The 22,267-nt window shown below is 36.5% G+C and overlaps 3 protein-coding genes across 3 annotated transcripts; 2 read left to right on the top strand and 1 right to left on the bottom strand.

The window, feature by feature from the left end:
• The first annotated feature begins 2,073 nt into the window (after positions 1 to 2,073).
• LOC141599967 (phenylalanine ammonia-lyase-like) lies at positions 2,074 to 7,539 on the top strand. Its single transcript, XM_074420117.1, has 2 exons — positions 2,074 to 2,572; positions 5,590 to 7,539. The coding sequence occupies exons 1-2, from the start codon at positions 2,214 to 2,216 to the stop codon at positions 7,337 to 7,339; spliced, it is 2,109 nt and encodes a 702-aa protein (XP_074276218.1). The 5' UTR covers positions 2,074 to 2,213; the 3' UTR covers positions 7,340 to 7,539.
• Positions 7,540 to 14,017: 6,478 nt separating this feature from the next.
• Positions 14,018 to 15,015, bottom strand: LOC141641092 (uncharacterized). Its single transcript, XM_074449770.1, has 2 exons — positions 14,369 to 15,015; positions 14,018 to 14,255 (listed from the first exon to the last, which is right to left on the bottom strand). Exons 1-2 carry the CDS (start codon positions 15,013 to 15,015, stop codon positions 14,018 to 14,020), a joined length of 885 nt encoding a protein of 294 aa, XP_074305871.1.
• Positions 15,016 to 16,857: 1,842 nt separating this feature from the next.
• LOC141599919 (isocitrate dehydrogenase [NAD] catalytic subunit 5, mitochondrial-like) lies at positions 16,858 to 21,979 on the top strand. Its single transcript, XM_074420045.1, has 7 exons — positions 16,858 to 17,231; positions 18,656 to 18,976; positions 19,059 to 19,220; positions 19,331 to 19,405; positions 20,348 to 20,457; positions 20,567 to 20,639; positions 21,487 to 21,979. The coding sequence occupies exons 1-7, from the start codon at positions 17,076 to 17,078 to the stop codon at positions 21,676 to 21,678; spliced, it is 1,089 nt and encodes a 362-aa protein (XP_074276146.1). The 5' UTR covers positions 16,858 to 17,075; the 3' UTR covers positions 21,679 to 21,979.
• The last annotated feature ends 288 nt before the right edge of the window (positions 21,980 to 22,267 follow it).

The following is a 22,267-nucleotide window of genomic DNA, read 5'->3' as shown; positions in this document are numbered from 1 at the left end:
AGGACAAATGATCATTGTACTTTCATTCATGCCATATTCTCATTTAAGATACGTATATTTATCTTAGCTTTAAAACGGGTCAAATAAAATAAATAAGACAAAAAAAACAAGTAAAATAATTATCCTATTAACCAAGTGATAAAATATTTAATTCGTTTTACTCTTAAAATGAATATACCCGTTTTAAAAGAGAACTAATTATTCATTTATTTTCATGTAAAACAAGCCTATTCAAGACCCCTATCTCCTCACAAACTATGTGGCACCATTCTTCATGGAGAAAAGTTAGTCCCACTCAAGTTACATTCCTAAGATTAAATGTCACGCATTTTTCATCAACACAACAAATAACAATCCTATTATTTAGGTTCACTCTAATAGAAGAGACATGACTCTAATAATCAAACATAGCCAAAAATTTATGGAGGCAAATAAATTACTCCCGGCCCCATCCTATTATTATCTTCATAGTTTCACTTTTAGGGACTCTTTGACCACAAATAAGTGGTAATATAATACAAAAATAACACATTATAGCAAAAAATTACATTATCATATAAAAATTATTCGGAATTTTTTTTGAATGCATAAAAGGCGAATGTAGGTGTAGAAAAATCAAGTCAAAGTATTATTTTAAACACTGTTCAATTTAAACTAGGAAGACTATTATTGGATGAAGTCATTAAAAGAGTATATAGAAATTATAACATTTAAAAAAAGTGCTATAACAAAATACTTCTTAATTTTCATATTAGGAACTCTTGATGACCTCATCATTTCACGACTAGACTCATTACGCTTACCAATTAATAGATCATACAACCAGTTGTACCCCGTTGTATACTCTAGAACCCGAGCTATATAATAAAGTTTTCGAGTTTTGTTTTAAAGAAGTCGAGCTATACCATAAAATTGCTGAACTCATTCACTTAAACATAAAAAAATTAACATTAAAAAAGCTCAAAAAAATTATACATAAGCTCGATAAGATATAACTTGGTTGTATGATGCTATTATACCACTGGAGGTATAATGTTATTTGTGTTACGCTTACCTTGTCCAAATTGGCCGTGATAGGAGGGAACACTTTATTTTTTTTGTCTTAATTACTTGTATAACGTGGATTAAAAATTTGTCCGCCTAATGAATAAATAAGATAACAAATAATCTCGATCTCCTAAAAAATAAATAAAATAAGAAATGGCTAGACGTGAAATGTTCTAATAAATCATGCAGAGATCCCAACAAAGAAGTAAATATGGAAGAAATAGGTGTGAAAATTATGGTTTACAAAGTAATCAACATTGCCAATTTGCTATACTAATCAAATTGAATTGTTTATTATCTAATCTAATCTAATAAGTTTAATTGTGAGAAAAATAAGACAATGTTATAAAATTCTTTACATCCCTCCCCTTGTATTCACCCCTTACCTATCAAAACACCAAAAGAAATGACGCATTATTTTCATCAACTTTTTTTAATTTTTTCCCTTTGCTTTTATTTCACACCTTTAGTAATTAGAATTTGGCCATCTAAATCCACACCCTTTCTTTGACTAATACACACATATTACACCAACACAATCATCATTCATCATCTTACTACTATACCCTCAACCACAAATTCTCAATTAAAACGACACTATCTGTCTTATTCATCTTAAACTTAAAATGGATCAATTATCATATCACATGTATAGATAAGACAAATGTATTATCTTTCCCTATACATTCTTATATATTCAAGTGGTATATACTTACCCCGTTTTAAACTTAAGATGGATAGTACCGTCTTAAGGAAGATATACTGATTCTCAACAACCAACCCTTCTGTTCACTTGCTCCATCATTTCCTAATCAGTGGGTCCAACAACAATTCTTGACCCTCCGATCTATCAAACTAACTCAAATCAACGTCTTAACATTTCTTCCAACCAACTTTCCCACTTTCCTTATCCCGACCCGGCCCAACATAACCCAACCCACCTTTTGGCCCACTACTCTCCTTACCTACCACACCCAACATCTCCCCCTCCTTCCTCCCCCAACTCTATTTAAACCCAAAAAACTCCCTTTCTTTCCTCAACCCAACAAACCCATCACAACAAATAAACAAAATAAATTAAAAACTTATAAACTCCTCGGATTTTCATTTCCCTCTCATTTATACGGCGTACATTGTATTTAGGCCCATAATTCTTACACGCAGAAATGGAAAACCAATTGTGCATAAGCAAGCCAGCTGACCCCTTGAACTGGGGAAAGGCCGCAGAGGCGGTATCTGGGAGCCATTTGGAGGAGGTGAAGAAGATGGTTGAGGAGTACAGGACGGCGAAGGTGAACATAGCCGGAGAGACATTGACGGTGGCGCAAGTGGCCGCAGTGGCTAATGTCGATACGGTGATTGTAGGGTTGGATGAGGCGGCCAAGGATAGAGTAAAAGCTAGTAGTGATTGGGTGATGGATAGCATGAATAAAGGGACTGATAGTTATGGTGTAACTACTGGGTTTGGTGCTACTTCTCATCGTAGGACTAAGCAAGGTGGTGCTCTTCAAAAGGAACTTATTAGGTTTGTAATTCTTCCTTCAATTCAACTTTCATTTATTATTACATTTTTATTTTTATGGATATATATATATATTTTGTTTAGAATAATTTGCATATGTTTTTCCAGAAGAATTCGAAAGTATTATGATCAATACGCGTAAAAATGATGGAACGGGAATCAGTGGTAGAGTCAGAATTTACGATTAGGTGACAAAAAAGGTTTGCTGGTGTGAACAAGTAATGTCATAAATAAGGCAAACGCGAAAAAAAATCGAAAATTTTAACTAAAAATTTTTTGTTGTTCGAAAAAAAAAAGTGCCCCTACTAACCCCTCAATCTGACCGGAATATAATTAATGATATGATCGATAATGTAAATTAAAGTCGTAAACAGAATTGAATGAAATAGGTAAATAATTGATAATCTAATAAAGTAGACTAGTAGGGTAGGTAGATGACAAATTTCCATGATTTGTTGGAGGATTTAAATGGACAGGATCCAAACTCGATTTTAATGGAGATACACATGTATTCGAAAATGGAAATAAATTAATTTAATTTTCATATTCAACTATTTAAAAGTTCAAGAATTGATCTCCTCTACACATATATCACTGTCGACATTAAATGTGATATCCATATTGCAGTTTATAGAATAAATCAACAAATAAATTAATAGTACTTCATTAATTTTGGTGTAGATCATTCAATTTAGTCTGAATTCAAGTCGGATAGGATCACTGGGGCGGTAAAAAAATAAACTAATAATTAAAGAGCTGCAAAATGAGAGGAAAGTGCGCCGGTTGGAATAAATAAGGCGCGGTGTATTAGTTGTTAGAATGATGACAAAGTGGACAGTACATGTATACACGATTGCATGTGAATGTTATAATAATGTTCAAAGTCATAAGTAATTAATTGAATATATACTTTATTAATTGAATATTCGGGTTCGGGTTGGGAAATTCGAACTCTGTTTGATTTTGATATGTCATTGTGCATCATAGCTGTCTCGCTACTGCCTTTCAAATTACGCGGTATGAAAAAGTCTCATGCATAAAATTCAAATAAAATTCGTTATATAGTACTCCGTAGTATATAAATGTATATAATAATACAAATAAAATGGTGGAATTTATAGTTAAAATTAGGTAATATTCCGTATGTATGATGAATTATGTGAAGTAGTGTTTTTAGTGTACTGTTTCTTTAATTTTTAAAATGGTTTTTTTACAAAAACTTTAAAGAGAGGATCTTTATTGAGATAATGCAACTTTGAGGTGGAATTAGTTGCTGGGATTGAAAAGTCAACGTGTGTTTCATAAAACCCATAATTTTTCATGATTTAACATTGTTTTCCAAATGAATTAGACTATTACTTGCATGTGCTGTCTGCAAGTAGGCAACTATTAATTTAAGAAATAATTTGCCAGTGCATATAGAATCACAACGGATTTCAAGCAAAAAAACTGTTAATGATTTGGATACTTTGTTTGACATTTTCGTTTCAATTATTATCATGTAAAACCGTTATATAAGGACTTTTACAACTTATTTCGTAATAGTACTGTAATAAATAAAATTTACAAGCATTATAAAGCTGTTGTACACATCGATCTTAAAATAATACGGAGTACTACAATAATTGGATCAAGCTATGACTATGAGCTATCGAAGTGTGTCAGATCATCTATACCTTTCACTCCAACTAATTAGCAAACAATTAAATATTAAATTAATTCATATTAAATTCCAAATTGATGTTTGTTGAAATTTCCTTACATACCAGTTCACCACGAGCTGCACTTCCATACAAAAATGATTATACTTTTAGTATGTCTTACGAGTAGTATTTTTATTTTATGCATATATTGACGAAAAGTCATAAATCCTCCTAGAAATCGTGAGGTGTGTTCTATGACAGAAACAAATGAAGAGGATCTAAATTCATAGTTAGACTCGAGTTTTTTTTGGTCAATGGATGATTTGCCTAATAAGCTAGGACAGCAACCAATGCATGGACATGTACTGATTCACGTATATAAGTAGCACAAATGCATGGACATGTACACTGATATATAAGTACAGTGTTAGAAAACCATATGTATGGCTGATTGGCTGCCATACTAAAACTCTTCAACTGACAATCTAAGTGAGATACTAACGTACCTAAAATCAAACTATTTCACCTAAAAAGTCATAAATTGGGTTGGTAGCTATTTTATTGTCAAACGCCAACTTTTGTAGTTGGGACTTGGGGTAGCTACTAGCTACTACTTGTCATAATGGTGTCGAGATTAGGCAACACCTGACACCTGATGGTGCCATCTCATTTTTCATCTCGGTATTTCTAGTGAATAACAAATAAATTGAATGAATTAATTTAGCATTTAATCGAGACGTGTATAACATGTAAACAAATAATCGAGTCAAATAAAGTCATGTACGACTAACTGGTCGATCTTGTTATTTTTATCAAACATTCATTCACCTAACTTTCTTAGTAGAATTTGGTAGTTGATAAGATCTTTCCCCTGTTTGGTTAACCCTAATTTGTTAGGTGAGCCATCGTTGGATAACTCAATTGGCAAGTAAAACAAGCTTTCTTAGATGATGCATCAATGTGTACAAGACTCCAAATGTGTCAATTAATATTGAGTTTTTATGGGAAATTAATGTGGATTTTAATAATGGAAAATGACATTTTATCAACCTGTTATAGAAAATTCCTTTGTTTCTGTGGTCGAATTCTGTCCATAATTCCCTATATTACGAGGTCGGCTAGTATTTATATATCACAAATTCTTGTTTAAGACGGTTGTATCACAAATTATATATTGAGTGTGCCCAGTGGCGCCATATCAATTGTTAAATCACTTAGTGCTAGGCCGGGTAAAGCTGGCTCGACACAAATTACTCGACTTGAACTATATGTAAATAAATGAAATTTAATGGAACTGATCTGATCCGATTGTCCGAAATTTGATTTTTGACCAACAATTGGAAAACTACCAACAAGCTTGAGTTAATTATGTGACAGATTTTTGAACGCTGGAGTATTCGGAAATGGGACGGAAACAAGCCACACATTGCCACACACCGCGTCAAGAGCAGCCATGTTGGTCCGAATCAACACCCTTCTTCAAGGTTACTCTGGCATCCGTTGGGAAATCTTGGAAGCCATTACTAAACTCCTCAACAACAACGTTACTCCGTGTCTTCCACTACGTGGGACCATCACCGCGTCAGGTGACTTAGTCCCACTATCCTACATTGCCGGTCTCCTAACCGGTAGGCCCAACGCCAAGGCTGTTGGTCCTAACGGGGAGACCCTCAATGCTGAGCAAGCCTTTGAAGCGGCTCAGATTGATGCTCCCTTTTTCGAGCTCCAACCCAAGGAAGGACTCGCTATGGTGAATGGTACCGCGGTTGGGTCTGGTATGGCGTCAATAGTCCTGTTTGAGGCTAACATCCTTGCTGTTTTGGCTGAGGTCATATCCGCTGTGTTTGCTGAAGTAATGAATGGAAAACCCGAGTTTACAGACCACTTAACACACAAATTGAAGCACCACCCGGGTCAAATTGAGGCGGCCGCTATAATGGAGCACATTTTAGACGGAAGCTCCTACATGAAGGCAGCTAAAGCATTGCACGACATGGACCCGTTACAGAAACCCAAACAAGACCGTTATGCCCTCAGGACATCCCCTCAATGGCTTGGACCTCAAATCGAGGTCATCCGTTGGGCTACAAAGTCCATTGAGCGCGAAATTAACTCCGTCAATGACAACCCTTTGATCGATGTGTCTCGAAACAAGGCATTGCACGGCGGGAACTTCCAGGGTACACCCATTGGAGTTTCCATGGACAATACTCGGTTGGCTTTAGCCGCAATTGGAAAGCTATTGTTTGCTCAATTCTCTGAACTAGTCAATGATTTCTACAACAATGGTCTCCCATCAAACTTGACCGCAAGTCGAGACCCAAGCTTGGATTACGGCTTCAAGGGGGCTGAAATCGCCATGGCCTCATACTGCTCTGAACTCCAATTCCTTGGAAACCCTGTCACGAACCATGTCCAGAGTGCCGAGCAACACAACCAGGACGTCAACTCGCTTGGTCTTATCTCAGCTCGAAAAACTTTTGAAGCCGTAGAAATTCTCAAACTCATGTCATCCACCTTCCTAGTTGCCCTTTGCCAGGCCATCGACCTAAGGCACGTTGAAGAGAATCTGCAGGCAGCAGTGAAAAACGCCGTCAGCCAAATCTGCAAAAGGGTTCTAATCACGGGTGTAAACGGAGAGCTTCACCCTGGTCGCTTCTGCGAGAAGGAATTAATCCGTGTAGTTGAAAGAGAATACGTATTCTCCTACGCAGACGATCCATGCAGTTCAACCTACCCATTACTCCAAAAACTAAGGCAAGTCCTTGTGGACCAAGCCCTAGCCAACGAGGAAACCGAGAAGAACCTCAACACATCCATCTTCATGAAAATAGGAGCTTTCGAGGAAGAGCTCAAGGCACGACTAGCTAAGGAGATCGAGGCAGCCAGGTGTGCAGTCGAGAGCGGGAATTGCACCGTACCCAACAGGATAAAAGAGTGTAGATCGTACCCGTTGTATAAGTTTGTGAGGGAAGTGTTGAAGACAGAGTTGTTGACAGGGGAAGGAGTGAGGTCTCCAGGAGAAGAGATTGATAAGGTATTTACTGCATTGAACAAAGGTCAAATTATTGATCCTCTTTTGGAGTGTCTTAAGGAGTGGAATGGTGCTCCTATCCCAATTTGTTGATTAATTACTTCTTTTAAAGTGTGTTAATTACTTTATCTTATGTATTATTATGGACTACTTTTTTTAATTTTGTTATAACTAATGTTGTTAAGGAATTGTTTTGTGTTTTTTTAGTGTTATTAATTAAATTGTAATGATCACACGTTCATTATTTTTGAAGGGAGGGATCAAGTTATCAATAATATTTGGCCTTCTATACTAGTTGTTCATCATAATTTGTACGGAGTACTTTTGCCGATAGTATTATTTTAATGGGAATTAGATCGATTTATATTCTTTGTCGAATTCTCATTTTCACATGAAAATTTAACTATAACACTATTGTTAAGCAATTCGGCATGTGAAGTGATGAACAAATACATTATCATCAGTTAGAACAGTCAAAAAATAAAGAAAACTTTAGGAGCTACTATAGCTCTTGGTAAAAAGATAATAGGAGAAGTTTAGATCATTCTACATTATCTCAATTGGGTTATGTTAGCCTTAGATATGGATTCTTTTACATCTACTTTATTTCATATGATTATTCATTACTCATGTTTATTAAAAAACTTTACTGTTTCATTTTTTGGATATTCTCCATATAAAAGCAGGATATAGCTAGTTATCAATTATAGGGAGATTGACAAACACATGTTCCGGCGTGTTTTTTTCTCTTTGTTGTATTCTGGTTCTTGCTTATATTTGATCCAAATAAGAAATTGCATTTAACCAGCCAGTCTAGTAGTCTACCATATAGTTGGACGGACCTACCTGAGTGTCGGGCAACTTGTTTTTTTTTTTTTTTTTTTTTGACAACGATAAACTTTGATAAATAAATAAAACTAGTACATATCGTGCATCTAACATACAAACAAAGGGGGATTAGAGACCCCTGAACTACTTAATGTAACCGAAGTAAAGGAACTTAAAGACGTAACAAAAGAGAAAATACGACATTTTTTAAACGGAGGATGATAATGGATGTCAAACTCGATCGAGTGAAACTCCTTTCGCTTGGCCCTTGCAACCATTGTGGTAGAGTGAGCAGCTCTAGTAAAAGAAAAAGAAGCTGAAACATCAACATAAACGAACGATCGCTTCTTCGAAATAATAGAAGACCGGCCTTTACAAGCAGTTCCATATGACCGACTTCTATTGCATCCCCATGTGTTAATCAATTGATTCCCAACTGCTGCAAACTTGAACGTAGTCACCGAAACCTTGCTGACACGGGAAGAAACAGAAAAGAGGCGTTTCTTCTTTGCTACTTGGACAATTACATCCTCTTGGACCAGTGCAACACTCTCAGCTTTCACGACGTCAAATTGAGTATCAAAGTTCTCCGTAATAGGAGAAGAAATGGGAACTTCTGCTATCCCTGAAATATCTTCGAGGGGAGTTCCCGTCTGGATAGTTTTTGAGATGAGGGGACGAACCCTCAAGATAGACATAGACCTAGGGTGGAAAAATTCCAAATTTTTGCCACACATTAAATTTTCATAAGCTTGAGATGATAGATTAAGTTTGTTATGAGGCCTTTTCTTGTTGATAAAGCTGAAAGTGGACGATTTTGAGCTAGCTGAGGAGACGGTATCATCAACGACGATCTCATTCACGGCCTCGCAAGGGGCAGGGCTACACTCAGACTCCATAGGCATCTCAGTTACTCTCTCAAAATCCATAGGCACATCAGGAGACAGCTCATGTAAACTGACAGGGATGCAATCAGCAAGCGAAGGGACGCAATCATCAAGCAAAGCTGGAGATAATAAGGGCTTCTTCCCTTTCCTTTCAGTGGCCAGGGGATCAGTTTGAGAAGATTCTCGTTTTCCGTTGGAATTGATAGCTAAACGGTCGTGCACAGCTCGTAGCTCTCTGGAAATATCCTTGTTATGAGGATTAATTTTGAGAGCACATTCAAAATCAACAGCGGCCTTCGGTAGGAGATTCAAATGTGTAAAAGCTAACCCCCTTCGGTATAGAGCTTTAACGTTTGAAGGATCAACGTACAAAACAAAAGTGCAATACTAGCAAACTTGTTCGTAATCGGGTGTCTTCAGATCACAAGCTGCCAAGTTCAAAAAAAGGGAGAGGGCAAGAGATGTCGCAGAAAGTTCGTCAAAATTAGAAGGGGAACCCATAAGCAAGAGAAATTTAAGAGCCAGTTTATAATGAAAGAAAGCCAAAGGGACACCACCCATTTTGAAGAACATGTTTCCCTTATCCTTAAGAAGGCCGACACTCTTAAACGATGGTACACCACATTCCTTAACGACGTCACCAAGGAGCTCTTCCATGTCGGAACAATCATCCCCGTGAAACATATCCTTAAGACCGGCAAAGATTAAATGATACGCCATAATCAAAGTAAGACTTAACAAAGAAGGTAAAAGCAAAAGAAAATTTAAAGACTTAAGAATTAAGATAAGAGAAACGTATGGAAGAAGGATTTAGCTAAAGAAAACTTAACAAGTAGGAGAGAAAAAGTCCACTACAAGCCAATGCATCCCTACACCACCGACAGAAGCCAACCACCAGCCGAAAAACGTAATCATGGGAGAAAAAGACAGACTAGAAAGCACCAGCAGACCAAAGGGATCTCCGACCATCGACCAAGGACACAACACAGCTAAACAAAACGGACATAAACACCTTATAAAACCTTTGTGAAAAGGTGTAAACGGCAGCACTCATCCCGAAGAGATGAACTTTAGAAATCAAAACTCAATTAAATGACCAGAACTTCATCGTCCTTGAAGAAAACATATTTTTGATTAAATAAAGTCCTTGAGGTTGGAAAACAAACGCTGAACAACACTTAAACAAACCATGATACATCAGCACTTAATCAAACAAAGCTAATTCAAAACTGGATTGCTCAATTAACAGATACTAAAGAAAGGGCGTAAACTAAAACACCTCGAAAGGACGAATTAGCGATTAAAAGCTAAGCGGACAAGAAACAAATAAGCACATCATGATGGAGTAGGTCGGAGGGAGAAAGAAACCCATGATCAAGCGAAAAGATCCGCCGGAGATCAGCCATAGAGCGGCCGCATCTCCGGCGGGGCCGGAGGAGAGCAGGGGTGGATGAAAGGGATGGAGGCAGTAGCAGACAAAAGACTTAGGGATTAAGGAAGGGAGAAAAAGAGTCGGTTTATCTCTCTAGCTTTCTCTCTCTGGAAGTTCTAAAGGAACATTTTTCTTGTCGGGCAACTTGTTGAAGATAAAAGTATGACGAAAGAACTTTTTCAATTTTGGCCTATCTACATATCTAGTCCCTCCATTCAACTCCACTTTACATATTTGCTTTATCACGTTTGTCAACGCGACTTTTACGCGGTAAATATCTTTAGCTATTGTAAAAATTATAAAAGTTAGATATTTTTAAAGTACTCTTAAAGACGAATCAAATAAGATCTCACATGAATATATTTTAACTTATGTATCGAGAGAAAACTGAAGTTGAATGTCCGCTTGTGAATAGTGTACAAAATAGAAACCGGCAAAGTGGAGTTGAATGGAGGGAGTAATCATCTAAGAGTAGGTCAATGTACTTGACATAGTTTCGAAAAGGATAGATTTTTGTCTAAGTTAAAATATTATTATACGTAGTAGAACAAATGCAATATTGACAGAATCATTATACTCCGTATGAACATTATATCTATATCTTCGTTCACCAATAAAATTCACAATCATAGAAAATTACCCTTTTATCCCAAATCAATTATTTATCGAGTTAAGGGTAAGACAAGGACCTGAACTTTACAATTTTTTCCAGTTAAGGACCTAAACGTTTAAATTTTACAGTTAAGGACCTCGACACTAACACCGTTAACTTTTACCGTTAAAATAAACTTTAACAACAAATATCCATTATCATAACATCAAAATTGATAAGGGCAATGCACACCCATTTATTTCATTAATCTTTGTAAGCCTGTAACATAGCAAATTGACTAAAAATGTCAAAATTTCACTCGATTACAATTTATCGTCTAAAATGGCAATCATTGCATAACACATCTAAATTCCTCGCTAACTTGTATCGTACTCCACTTGCTGCAGTCAGCTTGTTCTTCACTCGTTCACGCGCTCTTTTTAAGTCATTTTCGAGCCCAACTCTGAAAAACAAAGGGTATCATTTAATATTTGAAACATGAATAGAAGAAGTTCTCTAAAAAGCATTTCGTAAGAAGTAAAAATGGGCCAAAATGCTTATAAAGACCATGTCATATCAACAAGATGATATTATAAACCATAGGCACGATATAATCGTACACTACCTACAAAGTGTTGCTTGTAACCCATTGTCTTCCCCTTGAATCAACAAAAGACGATACATAATTAGATTTAGAGCTCGTTTGAGACTGAATATATGAGTCAGGTCCTTGTATTGGGGTGATGCCACGTTGATGGACAAGAGTTGGTCGTCACACATCCAATCAAACACATTTATATTCTCAACAAACAACTAGTTAGTAGTTAAGTCGAGGTCGATCCATGAGACGGTGTGTTTTGGGTTCTAAGTCTATCTATCTCAATTTATGCTAGTGTCACAATTTGTTTGGGTTTGTAGTTGTGTTCTAGACTAATGAAAAGCAATAAAGTAAATAAAGGTGTAAACAAGTATTAAAGAGTACTAGGATATCATGGGGTCATAGGGGATTCATGGTATTGATCATACAAACATGTTTACAAAGTTGCAAGCTAATAATGTTGTGGTGGAACCGAGTTGGTTTATGTCTTACGGTTCTTAGGAAGAGTTGGGTCCCGGAGCTGAATCGATTAGATTGTACAACACCTACAAGTCGACTTACTTTCCTCCTAATCACTTTTATGCATGGTCTAACAAGACTCGAGTTGGTTTATATCTTACAAGTCAAGTTGAGTAGATAAGAGATGAGTAAAAATGCAAGGATTCATAGGCTTAGCATTTCATGAAACATAACATGTGCATATGTTGACATCACAACAAGCAAGCAATTTAATTATGAAAACATATTAGATTAAGCATGATTAATCCCATGTTTGTTTCCCCTAATTACCCACTAATCCTAGTTAGGAGACTACTCACTTATTATCATGGTAAACATGTCATTAATGGTGTACCAAACTTGAGATGATTCCAAATAATAAAGCAAAGAATAAAAGAAGAGAACTTGATTGATTGATGAAGAGTTGTCAATTCTCCAATAATAACCCAATAATCTTTAATTACCCAAAAGTAATAAACTTGAATAATAATTAAGGAAAGAATAATGTGAAAATTGTGGAAGGATTAAAGAGTAATCTAATCTAATCTACTCCTAATCTATTCTAAGAGGATTTTCTAATGTGGAAGCCCCCTTTGATTATCATCAAATGGGATATATATAGTAGTGCCTCATTAGGTTAACTAAGGCTAAAATAGTAATTAACTATTCTAAGTTCTAAGTAGGGAAATGCAAGTATTTTGGAAAGATGAGCATCTTTGTTGAACACGCCACGGTCCGCTCGTACAAAAGGGTAGGACGCTCGGATTGTTGGCAGGGGAGGACGAGCGGCTGAGCAGTCGGGACGCTCGGATTGTTGGAGCAGAGGACGAGCGTCTTGGAGCTTTGGACGCTCGGATTGTTCTTCAGAGTGCTTAACTTCTTCCTCTCGCATACTTCTTATTCTCATTATGTTTGGTTTTAGTTCTTGCCTCTCCTTCCATACTCGTTCAGCCAAATTCATCAATGTCCTCCCAAATAAGCTCAAGAGACGAGTATTTCCGCCTAATTGTCTTCTTTCCTACCAAACATACGAAATGTACTAGGAAAGCAAAATAAGAAGCATTTGACGGATAAAATGGCTATGAAATGTTATAATAGTATGCAAAATGGGCTCAATTAGGGGACTAAATGTGCGCAAATAATAATTATTCACATCACACGTAAAGTTTGTTCACCTTCAAAATCGGAATAATATGCTACTCGTCTAACCTGTGATTACATGATTTCCAAACCACTGGTTATATGAATGTAAATGGGAAATGGATGACTAGTCTTTTTAGTAAATCATATTTACAATATGTTAGCACAAACTAAGCTGATCAATTATAGCAATGAAATACCCAAGTAAATTTGAAAGTATCAAAATAACAAATTCAATCCCAAAATCATGTAGTCGTTTCACATTCCCATTTTAAATAAGATGTATTACCTGACTAACTCCTTCAAATCTCTGCGGATGATGCTGATGCACATTTGTATCTTGAACACAACTTTCGCTTCTTGTACTCATCTAACAAAAAAAGAGTTATTACCTAAAGTATAACATGTGAGAAAAAAAAAAATAGACAGTACATGGGTGTTTTCTTACATTTCCGAGTCTTTGAAATCCATTTGGGTATGTGTACATGCCAAACCCCCTATTATGCATCGGTGGATTTGTTGGTTGGCTTTCATAAGAGGATGGCTCACCTTGGATGTTTTCTTCACTTATGTCATTGTGTTTTATTGATGTAGCTTGCTTTGTGCGAGCTAGTTTGCAACCCCTTATATTATGACCAAGTAGACCACATATAGAGTAATTGCAAGTAGTACCTACTCGGCTTTTTTTAGACTTGCTTAAATTCTCTCCGGGTCCAAGCCTCCTTGCTTTTGTCGGCCTGCCAACCCTTACTTTCTTCAGCATATGAGCTATTATTGGTGGTTGTTGTGAAGTAGGTCATTCTTTTGCACCATTTAGGGGCTCCATAAGATAGTCATAAGCCTTTAGATACATACTCTTCCTATAACACTCGACAACATATGCTTCAGGTCTCTCTTTATTATGCCATATTGCAGCAACAATACGATTGCATGGAATCCCATTTAATTGCCAAGCATTACAAGAACAAGTCTTGTTTAACAAATCAACAACATATCTTACTTGTGTGGCTCCTTCTCTCACACCAATGGTAAATCTGCCACCAAAAGCACCCCCGAGCAGCGATTTTTGCCTTTTCTAACTGTTCTTGAGCTCTAGGACATATGGCCAAGGTTTTTTGAACGAATAAAATCTCTCTTTTTGTGCAACCTTTCCATAATGGACTCTCGTATATCTTCAAGCATTGTTATAATAGGTTTATGCCTTGAGTTTAGAATGAAAGCATTAAAAACCTCGCTCATATTATTATCAACGACATCACATTGGCATTGTGGGGTATAGAAAGCTCTACACCATTTTTCATAATTTCTCCCCATTAGATTGGCAGCAGCTTCAGGGCTGATGGCATGCAATTTGTCAACATTTTCCTTAAATTCATTCGGGGTTGTGCTTTTTGCAATTTTCCAAAAGTGCATCCTATACTCTTGTCCTCCACCAAAAACCTCTCTAAAATTCATATACACATGTCTTGCACACACTCTTTGTTCAGCTTGTGGCCACATTTCAGCAACTGCTTTCAATAGACCTTTTTGTTGATCGGACATTACAGTGTAACCAGCGCCATCAGATGTCTGCAGATCTTCAGCTAACAATTGTAGAAACCAGCTCCAAGACTCGGTATTCTCCACATCGACTACGGCCCATGCAATTGGAAACATCTGGTTGTTCCCAACTCTCCCTACGGCCACCAACAATTGTCCCCCATATGGGTCTTTAAGCCAACATCCATCTATAGAAATAAATGGTCTACAACCAGCAAGAAAACCCTCCCTAAGTGCCGCAAAACATATATACATTCTATGAAAAACGTTGGCATTTAATTGAAACTTGATAGTATTATTGTGATCAGACCGATAAATTTCAGCAGCATAAGAGTTGAGCATACCGTGCTGCTCTTTATATTCCCCAACAATTAAATTAAGACCACATTTTTTTAGCTCTGAAAGTCATATGCACTGACACTTTGAGCCCATGTTCATTCCATACCGAATCAGTTATCTCCTGAAGCTTCATATAAGGATTTGATTTGAACTTACTTAAATAATGTCTCGCAATCCATTTATACGTAATTTTCTTTACTTTATTCTTTCTTCCACAAGAATGAACGCCATGGTAGGTCTTCACTTCAAAATGCCGCTTATTTTTCGGAATTGAAGCCCATATTTTCCACTCACAATTATCATCTTCACATCTAACACCCACCTTGTTTTTATGATTTTTTGTATACCTAACATCCACACCATTCCTCGCACAATAATCAATAATTTCCTTCCTAAATTCTACAGCATTTTCAAATTTTTGTTCCACAGAGAATGTAGTGTCAATCCAGTCAAGGCTATTGACTTTTGCTTTTTGAGATTTAGTATCCTGCCTAGTACAAGCTGGTGTAGTCAAATACCCATATTCATCTTCATCTGATGATGCTGTAGGACTATGTACGTCAAATTCATCATCATAATCACTATCGATATCATATCTTACATTATCCCTTTGAAGTTGTTCACCCAACCTTTCAAGTTCATGTTGAGATTCTTTTTCCAACATTTCATTCTTCTTGTGTTTAGTTCTAGCATCAATTATCTCATCATCATCTATGTCACTACCATTCTCGTCATAATCAATCTCATTTAGAGGCACCTCAAGTGACACAATAGGTTCATTCACAACATTTAAACCAACCCCTAAACTGGTATCTTCTCCATAATTCTCGCTCATTTGGGCCCTATTTAGCAAGTCGGTGAAAGACATGTTCATTTCCATCTCACTCAAACTAAAGTCATTCATCTTCTGTAACAAGTGAAAATAAACCAAATAAAGTCACTCTTAATTGCAATCATTGATCACCGGTTCAGAGAAGAAGAAAATTGTAAGGATATGCTTCAATCTATATGTATAAACACCAACTGAGTTTAACAAAATTACTTAAAATGATTCCACATCATCTAGTCATACAGTATGATATATAGCCTTATATGCATATGAAAATAATCAATTAAGCAACAACAATATGAAAATTATCCTCAAATTAGTAGTAAAATCATGTTAATTTACAATTACAACAATCTAAATCAAACATTCATTGCCATAATAAAATTAGAATCATACACTACCATAAAATAGGATAAAACAATTTAAAGATGAGAATTAGCATCATACCCAATACTTTGCAATGATCAAGAATAGATTTTTTGGCTCAAAATTGCAGTAGCCCTAGTTGTTGCTTTGATGGGGAAGACGAAGGTTTTTTTTTTCTTAGGAGGTTTTGTGATTTGCCTTTCAATTGTCAGAATTAGAATAGATTAAAAATAAAGGATGTGGGTTTTAGTTTTTAATTTTAGTGGGCTTAGCATTCTTCACATAATAGTAAGTTAACGGTGTTAATTGAATGCCTTAACTGTAAAATTTAAACGTTTAGGTCCTTAACTGGAAAAAATTGCAAAGTTTGGATCCTTTTCTTACCCTTAACTCTTTATTTACCTATACTTGTATAAAACGCTCAAATAATTATTCCGTAGTAAAAAAAATACAAAGTCGTAATATTCATAATATAACCCGATAACACCATCCATTTTATTTTGTGATATTAATTAGGTTTGTAAAGATCCTAATCTTTGAAGCACTCGTAGGCCAATTGAAGAGGCCATAAAGGACTTTTATTTTCCGTCATCAACTCATCACTCACCACTCGCGCGGCTTTTCCCTTCGTTTAAAGGTTCCTTCCGTAATTTCCCCCTTCACGCTATAAATCGTCGATAAACAAATTCATCAATCTCTATTATTAATTCCCCTTTTTTTCAATCCTCTCAATAATTGATTGAACGTTCGACTTTTTTCTCGATTTCGATTGAATTCATCAATGGCGTCGCAAATTATGCGTCGAATTCTGCAAAAACAATCGAGTTTTGTAACGAACCCTAATTTCCGACAACTTTCTTCGTCAACGACGCCGATTACTGCTACTCTATTTCCTGGTGATGGTATTGGACCTGAGATCGCTGAATCCGTTAAACAGGTTCGAAATTTGCACTCTTTCCGTCTCCGTCATTTGTTTACCCGGTTTTATAATAATTGTTGTTATATGTTTGTTTATGTATTGAGAATTTTGACATCATGTTATTCTCTGTGGATTGTTTTGTTCAATTATGCGTTTACGGCGAAATTTGGACTGAATTCAGATGGCTGTAATTTTGATGAGTTGCGTTATTGTTTAGTGCTGGCAATAGAGTCAATTATAATGCAGTAGAGTAACTTTGAAATAATCAAAGATTTTAGATAAAAGTTTCGTATTATTGTTGTTTACCCCGTGTCGTGCATTGAGGGTAAGATTGCGTATATTTGGACCTCCTATGCGGATATTTTACCCCGTGTCGTGCCTTAGAAATTGTAATTCATCTAGTTAGGGCTGTCAGGTGATGTGCAGTTGACTCCACTTAATGCTGTATTAATGGTATATGCACGGGGGTGTTGTTCTCGCCATTGTTGCAGATTCTGTCTCAAGTAGTATTCGTGAGGTTTATATGGTAAATGTTCAACGCGTAACTGAATGCAATTTCTATTTTGGAACAGTAATAGGAAAGTCAAACTGAGAACGTTCGTTAGAAATTAGAATGAGCTAGAAAGATTATAAAGCTGTTTATAGCTTTCTTGCCGAGACTCGCATTCAAAATATTTTGCCAAGCAGAAATGCTTTGTTCTTACATTAGACGTGAAAGAGCTTTTGTTGTTGTGCACAGTACTATGAAAATAGGCGTCTGAACTGTTTCAGAAAACGGGGATACATGAGCTCAGCAAATATCACATATCAACACTTAATAAGTTAGATTTTCTGCAGTTGGAAATTATATGCTGAAAAATTAAGCAGTGCAATATCAATAATATTCAGTAAGCGAGTATAAGGCACCAAACACTTTGTGGATATTAGGATTCTGGACCAGATGTAGAAAAAAATGTTTTTTGTGGATTGTACGCTTGGAGATTATTAAGTTTATTGTCTGTTGCAAGTACTATGCTACAGATCCTGATATGGAAACCAAATCAGTCTTTGATTATGTTAAAGGTGTTCAGAGAAATGTTCTATTGTACTATCATTGCTATCTGATGAGCCATCTGAAGCTATTTTCCTTTAATTCTGGAATGTTCACAGTTTATCTGCCACAATTTTGTGATAAATCTAGAAAGTAGCAGCTTTTGTAGATGTAGCTATTCAATATAAGAGTAACTTGAGTTCAACTGGCAATAGACGATGCCGCACATACTAAAAAGCATCCATTTGAACATTGGATAGAAACCTTGTAATGTAGGACCCCGACTGCAGCTTTGTGGCAGGCTGATAGCGTCTCTACATTTTGAACATCTTTGGATCTGACTTTGTGACTGCAATGAGGGAAGGAATTAGATGAATCTTGACTAACATTTCTACTGCTTGTCTCAATGCAGATCTTTAGAGTAGCGGAGGTACCGATTGTATGGGAGGAGCACTTTGTTGGGAAGGAAATAGACCCTAAAACTCAAAGCTTTCTCACTGAGGCAAGTCTTGATTCACTACGCAAAAATAAGGTTGGTCTAAAAGGCCCTATGGCTACACCTATTGGGAAGGGTCATCGCTCTCTGAACCTTACTCTAAGGAAAGAACTTAACTTGTATGCCAATGTCAGACCATGCTTCAGTTTGCCTGGCTATAAGACCAGATATGATGATGTTGATCTCGTCACTATCCGTGAGAACACTGAAGGTGAATACAGTGGACTCGAACACCAAGTATGTAGTCTGCTTTTGAATATCATTACATATACCATGGTCTGTATTTGGTTCTATTTGCTTATGATACCCATGGATCTAGGTGGTTAGGGGTGTGGTTGAGAGCCTCAAGATCATTACTCGTCAAGCGAGTTTAAGGGTTGCAGAGTACGCCTTTCAGTATGCAAGGGCTCATGGAAGACAAAGGGTGTCTGCGATACACAAAGCCAATATCATGCAGAAAACCGATGGTCTATTTTTGAAGGTTTATTATGACTGTTTATGCAGCCTTTTTCATTTCCTTGCTTTTTTTCTGGTTGGTTTACTAATGCGATAATCATTTTGTCTTCTCCCCTCCCTCCCTTTTTGTCTCAGTGTTGCAGGGAAGTTGCAGAGAAATATCCTGACATAATATATGAGGAAGTTGTCATTGACAATTGCTGCATGATGGTATGTTTCAGATTCAGTTGAGTTAGCTTGTATTTCTTTTCTCATTTTGGAAATTTTTAAAAGTATGTATACTCGGTTAGAGTAGAAGACTAGTTACTTTTGATCTTTTCCATTTGTTCTGGTTATCAGCTCATCCTAACGTAGTCGGGATAGGTATTTAGAAGTGAGTAAACTCTAGATTTTTTCTTCCATTCATGAGGTCTATACTTCAACCAAAGAAAGCTCTCTGATGGAGTCCTATAGATGTTGTTCTAGTGAGTCGGACGTGGTTTGTCTTTTCCTTATTTTTCTGCTTCACGTGGTAGATCTGCAATGAAGTGTTAGTACTCTGATTGCAAATGTTAGCTATAATGTCTGTTAGGCTGGGAAGAGTTTGCTAAGTGAATCTCTTATGCCGAGTCTTATTTTGTTCTACCTCTGTTCGATTTATAGTGTATCTAAATGACTGTCAGATTTTCCTTCAAAAAAAAAATGACGGTCAGATTTGTCAAGTTTAATTTACCAGAATAATTGTTTTAACATCATCTTTACAAAAAAGTTGCAAGTTGCACCTATTGTTGAGTTCTAACACTTATCCTTTTTGGTCCCTTTCTATGATTTCTTTCACTCTCTTTGCTGTATTTTACCTTTGTCTTATGCAAGTCCCTCGCCTACTTTTCCCCCCTTTCTACTTCATTGTTTTCCTTAAAAAATGTGTCGCTTTTAAAGTGAAAGAAAATAAAGAAATGGAGGGGAGTATAATGTGAGAAATAGTAGTCAAAGTTGACTACCAAAATGAAAAGGGTACAACATAAGTAAGATTGAGGGATATCTCTCATATAGCCGTATAGGTGTCTTTTCATTTACCACATGCTCTTTCTTAAGCTTTTGACTCTCTTTGTTTTCAATTGAGGTCTAGTATGTAACAAAAATCTCATGTGTAGTATTGCTCTCTTTGTACAGCTTGTGAAGAACCCTGCACTCTTTGACGTATTGGTAATGCCTAATCTGTATGGTGATATTATCAGTGATCTGTGTGCTGGTCTAATTGGGGGCTTGGGTTTAACACCAAGGTAATATTTCCCTTTTCTTACTCTTACCCGATCTTGCTTGTGAGATGAACTTTCATCTTACGTGAAGGCTAACGTTGGCTTCTCACTATTATTTTCCCTTTCCATTCAGCTGCAACATTGGTGAAGGAGGTATTGCCCTTGCTGAGGCTGTGCATGGCTCAGCTCCTGATATTGCTGGAAAGGTTTGCCTTATTCCCTAATATTGCGTGATTATCATATTATGTTTAGTTTTCTTTTTTCATTCTTTTTTGTTTCTTACTTCCACATCTGTGGTTTGTGGGTGACAAGGAATGGGGTGAGAACAGTTTCAAATTTCAAGATCCTATGACCATTTCTAGGTATTTAAATAAAGCATCACGGACCTTTTGGGAAAGAGATTTTGCTTAGCAAAGTTGACCTTTATATAGAATTACTCCGTATGTGATGTGATATCTAACCAATGGTTATATACGTATATTAATGTACATGTTAGCTGTCTTTAAAAATTTGAAAGAGACTATTGCTGCACAATATATTGTATTGAAATTACAGATTTATTTGCAAAACTGTGTGCTGCTTAGAGTTCTTACGCATTAGGCGTGCTCCTCGTCGTCAGGGACCTCATGTTGTCATGACCCGGGTGCACCTTAAGGCGTTTCAAAACTAAAAATTATGCACTTTGAGCAGCAAAAGGCCGTGGCAAATTAAAAAACTCTGTGAGGAGGTATACGCAACTATGACCTTGTTCCCTGATTGTAGCAGCGCCAGAACTTAATAAGATTGAGTCAGCAGAAGTCAATATAGTTTTGTTTTGGAAAAAGGCTTTTTTTGTGGCCAAGTTTCAGCCTCAAAGCACCTGAACTGCATCCTTGAGCTTGGTGAAACTGGCACAAAGTATTATTTTGTCAGAGTAATTCAGTGTCAAAGAATGGCAATTAGGAAATGGAAAATTGATAGTACATGTTCATATGTTGAATTAATGATACGTCTGGGGCCTAATCTGAACTAGCCTTTCTCATAAGTTATCTCTGTTGCAATTTCTTCATACAGAACCTGGCAAATCCAACAGCTTTGCTCTTGAGCAGCGTGGCAATGCTACGGCACTTGGAGCTACATGACAAAGCCGATAATATCCAGAAAGCTGTTTTAGACACAATTGCTGAGGGTAAGTACCGAACTGGCGACCTTGGTGGCACATCTACTACGTCTGATTTCACGAAGGCCGTCTGTGAGCATCTCTAAATTGCTTGCTTAATCAGCAGATGTTAGGGTAAGCCGTAAATTTTTTGCTTTGAAATTCCTAGCTGGAAAAAATCAGCATTTACAACTGTGTTGGAAGGGAATTTTCTGCTATGGCCTTCATTCATCTTAATAGAACTTGCAGTCATTATTCATGTTGTTCAATGAATACTTGATTTTTTGAATAAATTCTTTCGGTGTTCTCAACATACATTGTAACACGCAAGATCTGAGATTTATGAAATTCAATTGAACTTCTCAATTAAAATATATATTGATATTGAATATTGATACTGATTGATAATTATTTCGGAAGACTGTTAACTCTACAATGGTTGTTTTTGTACGTTAAATACCTCATTTGTTGATACTCCATAGTTGATAGTAATAAGTGAGTGAGTAATTAATTTTTTTAAAGGTATGTTTTGGTATCATCGGTTAAGATCTTCTTATTGTATAATTTGTAAGCAAAAACAAGCAAAGAATGCTCTCTGGTTCTATATTCCAGGATAAGTCTTCTTGGAAGTGTAAGCAAAAATAGATATATGGTTGGGGCTTAAATTCTGTTCGAGGACATTCTGTTTCCTCAGTT

Source organism: Silene latifolia, chromosome 1, assembly GCF_048544455.1.
Source record: "Silene latifolia isolate original U9 population chromosome 1, ASM4854445v1, whole genome shotgun sequence".
NCBI classification, from domain to species: Eukaryota; Viridiplantae; Streptophyta; class Magnoliopsida; order Caryophyllales; family Caryophyllaceae; genus Silene; species Silene latifolia.
This window is presented reverse-complemented; position numbering and strand designations above follow the sequence as displayed.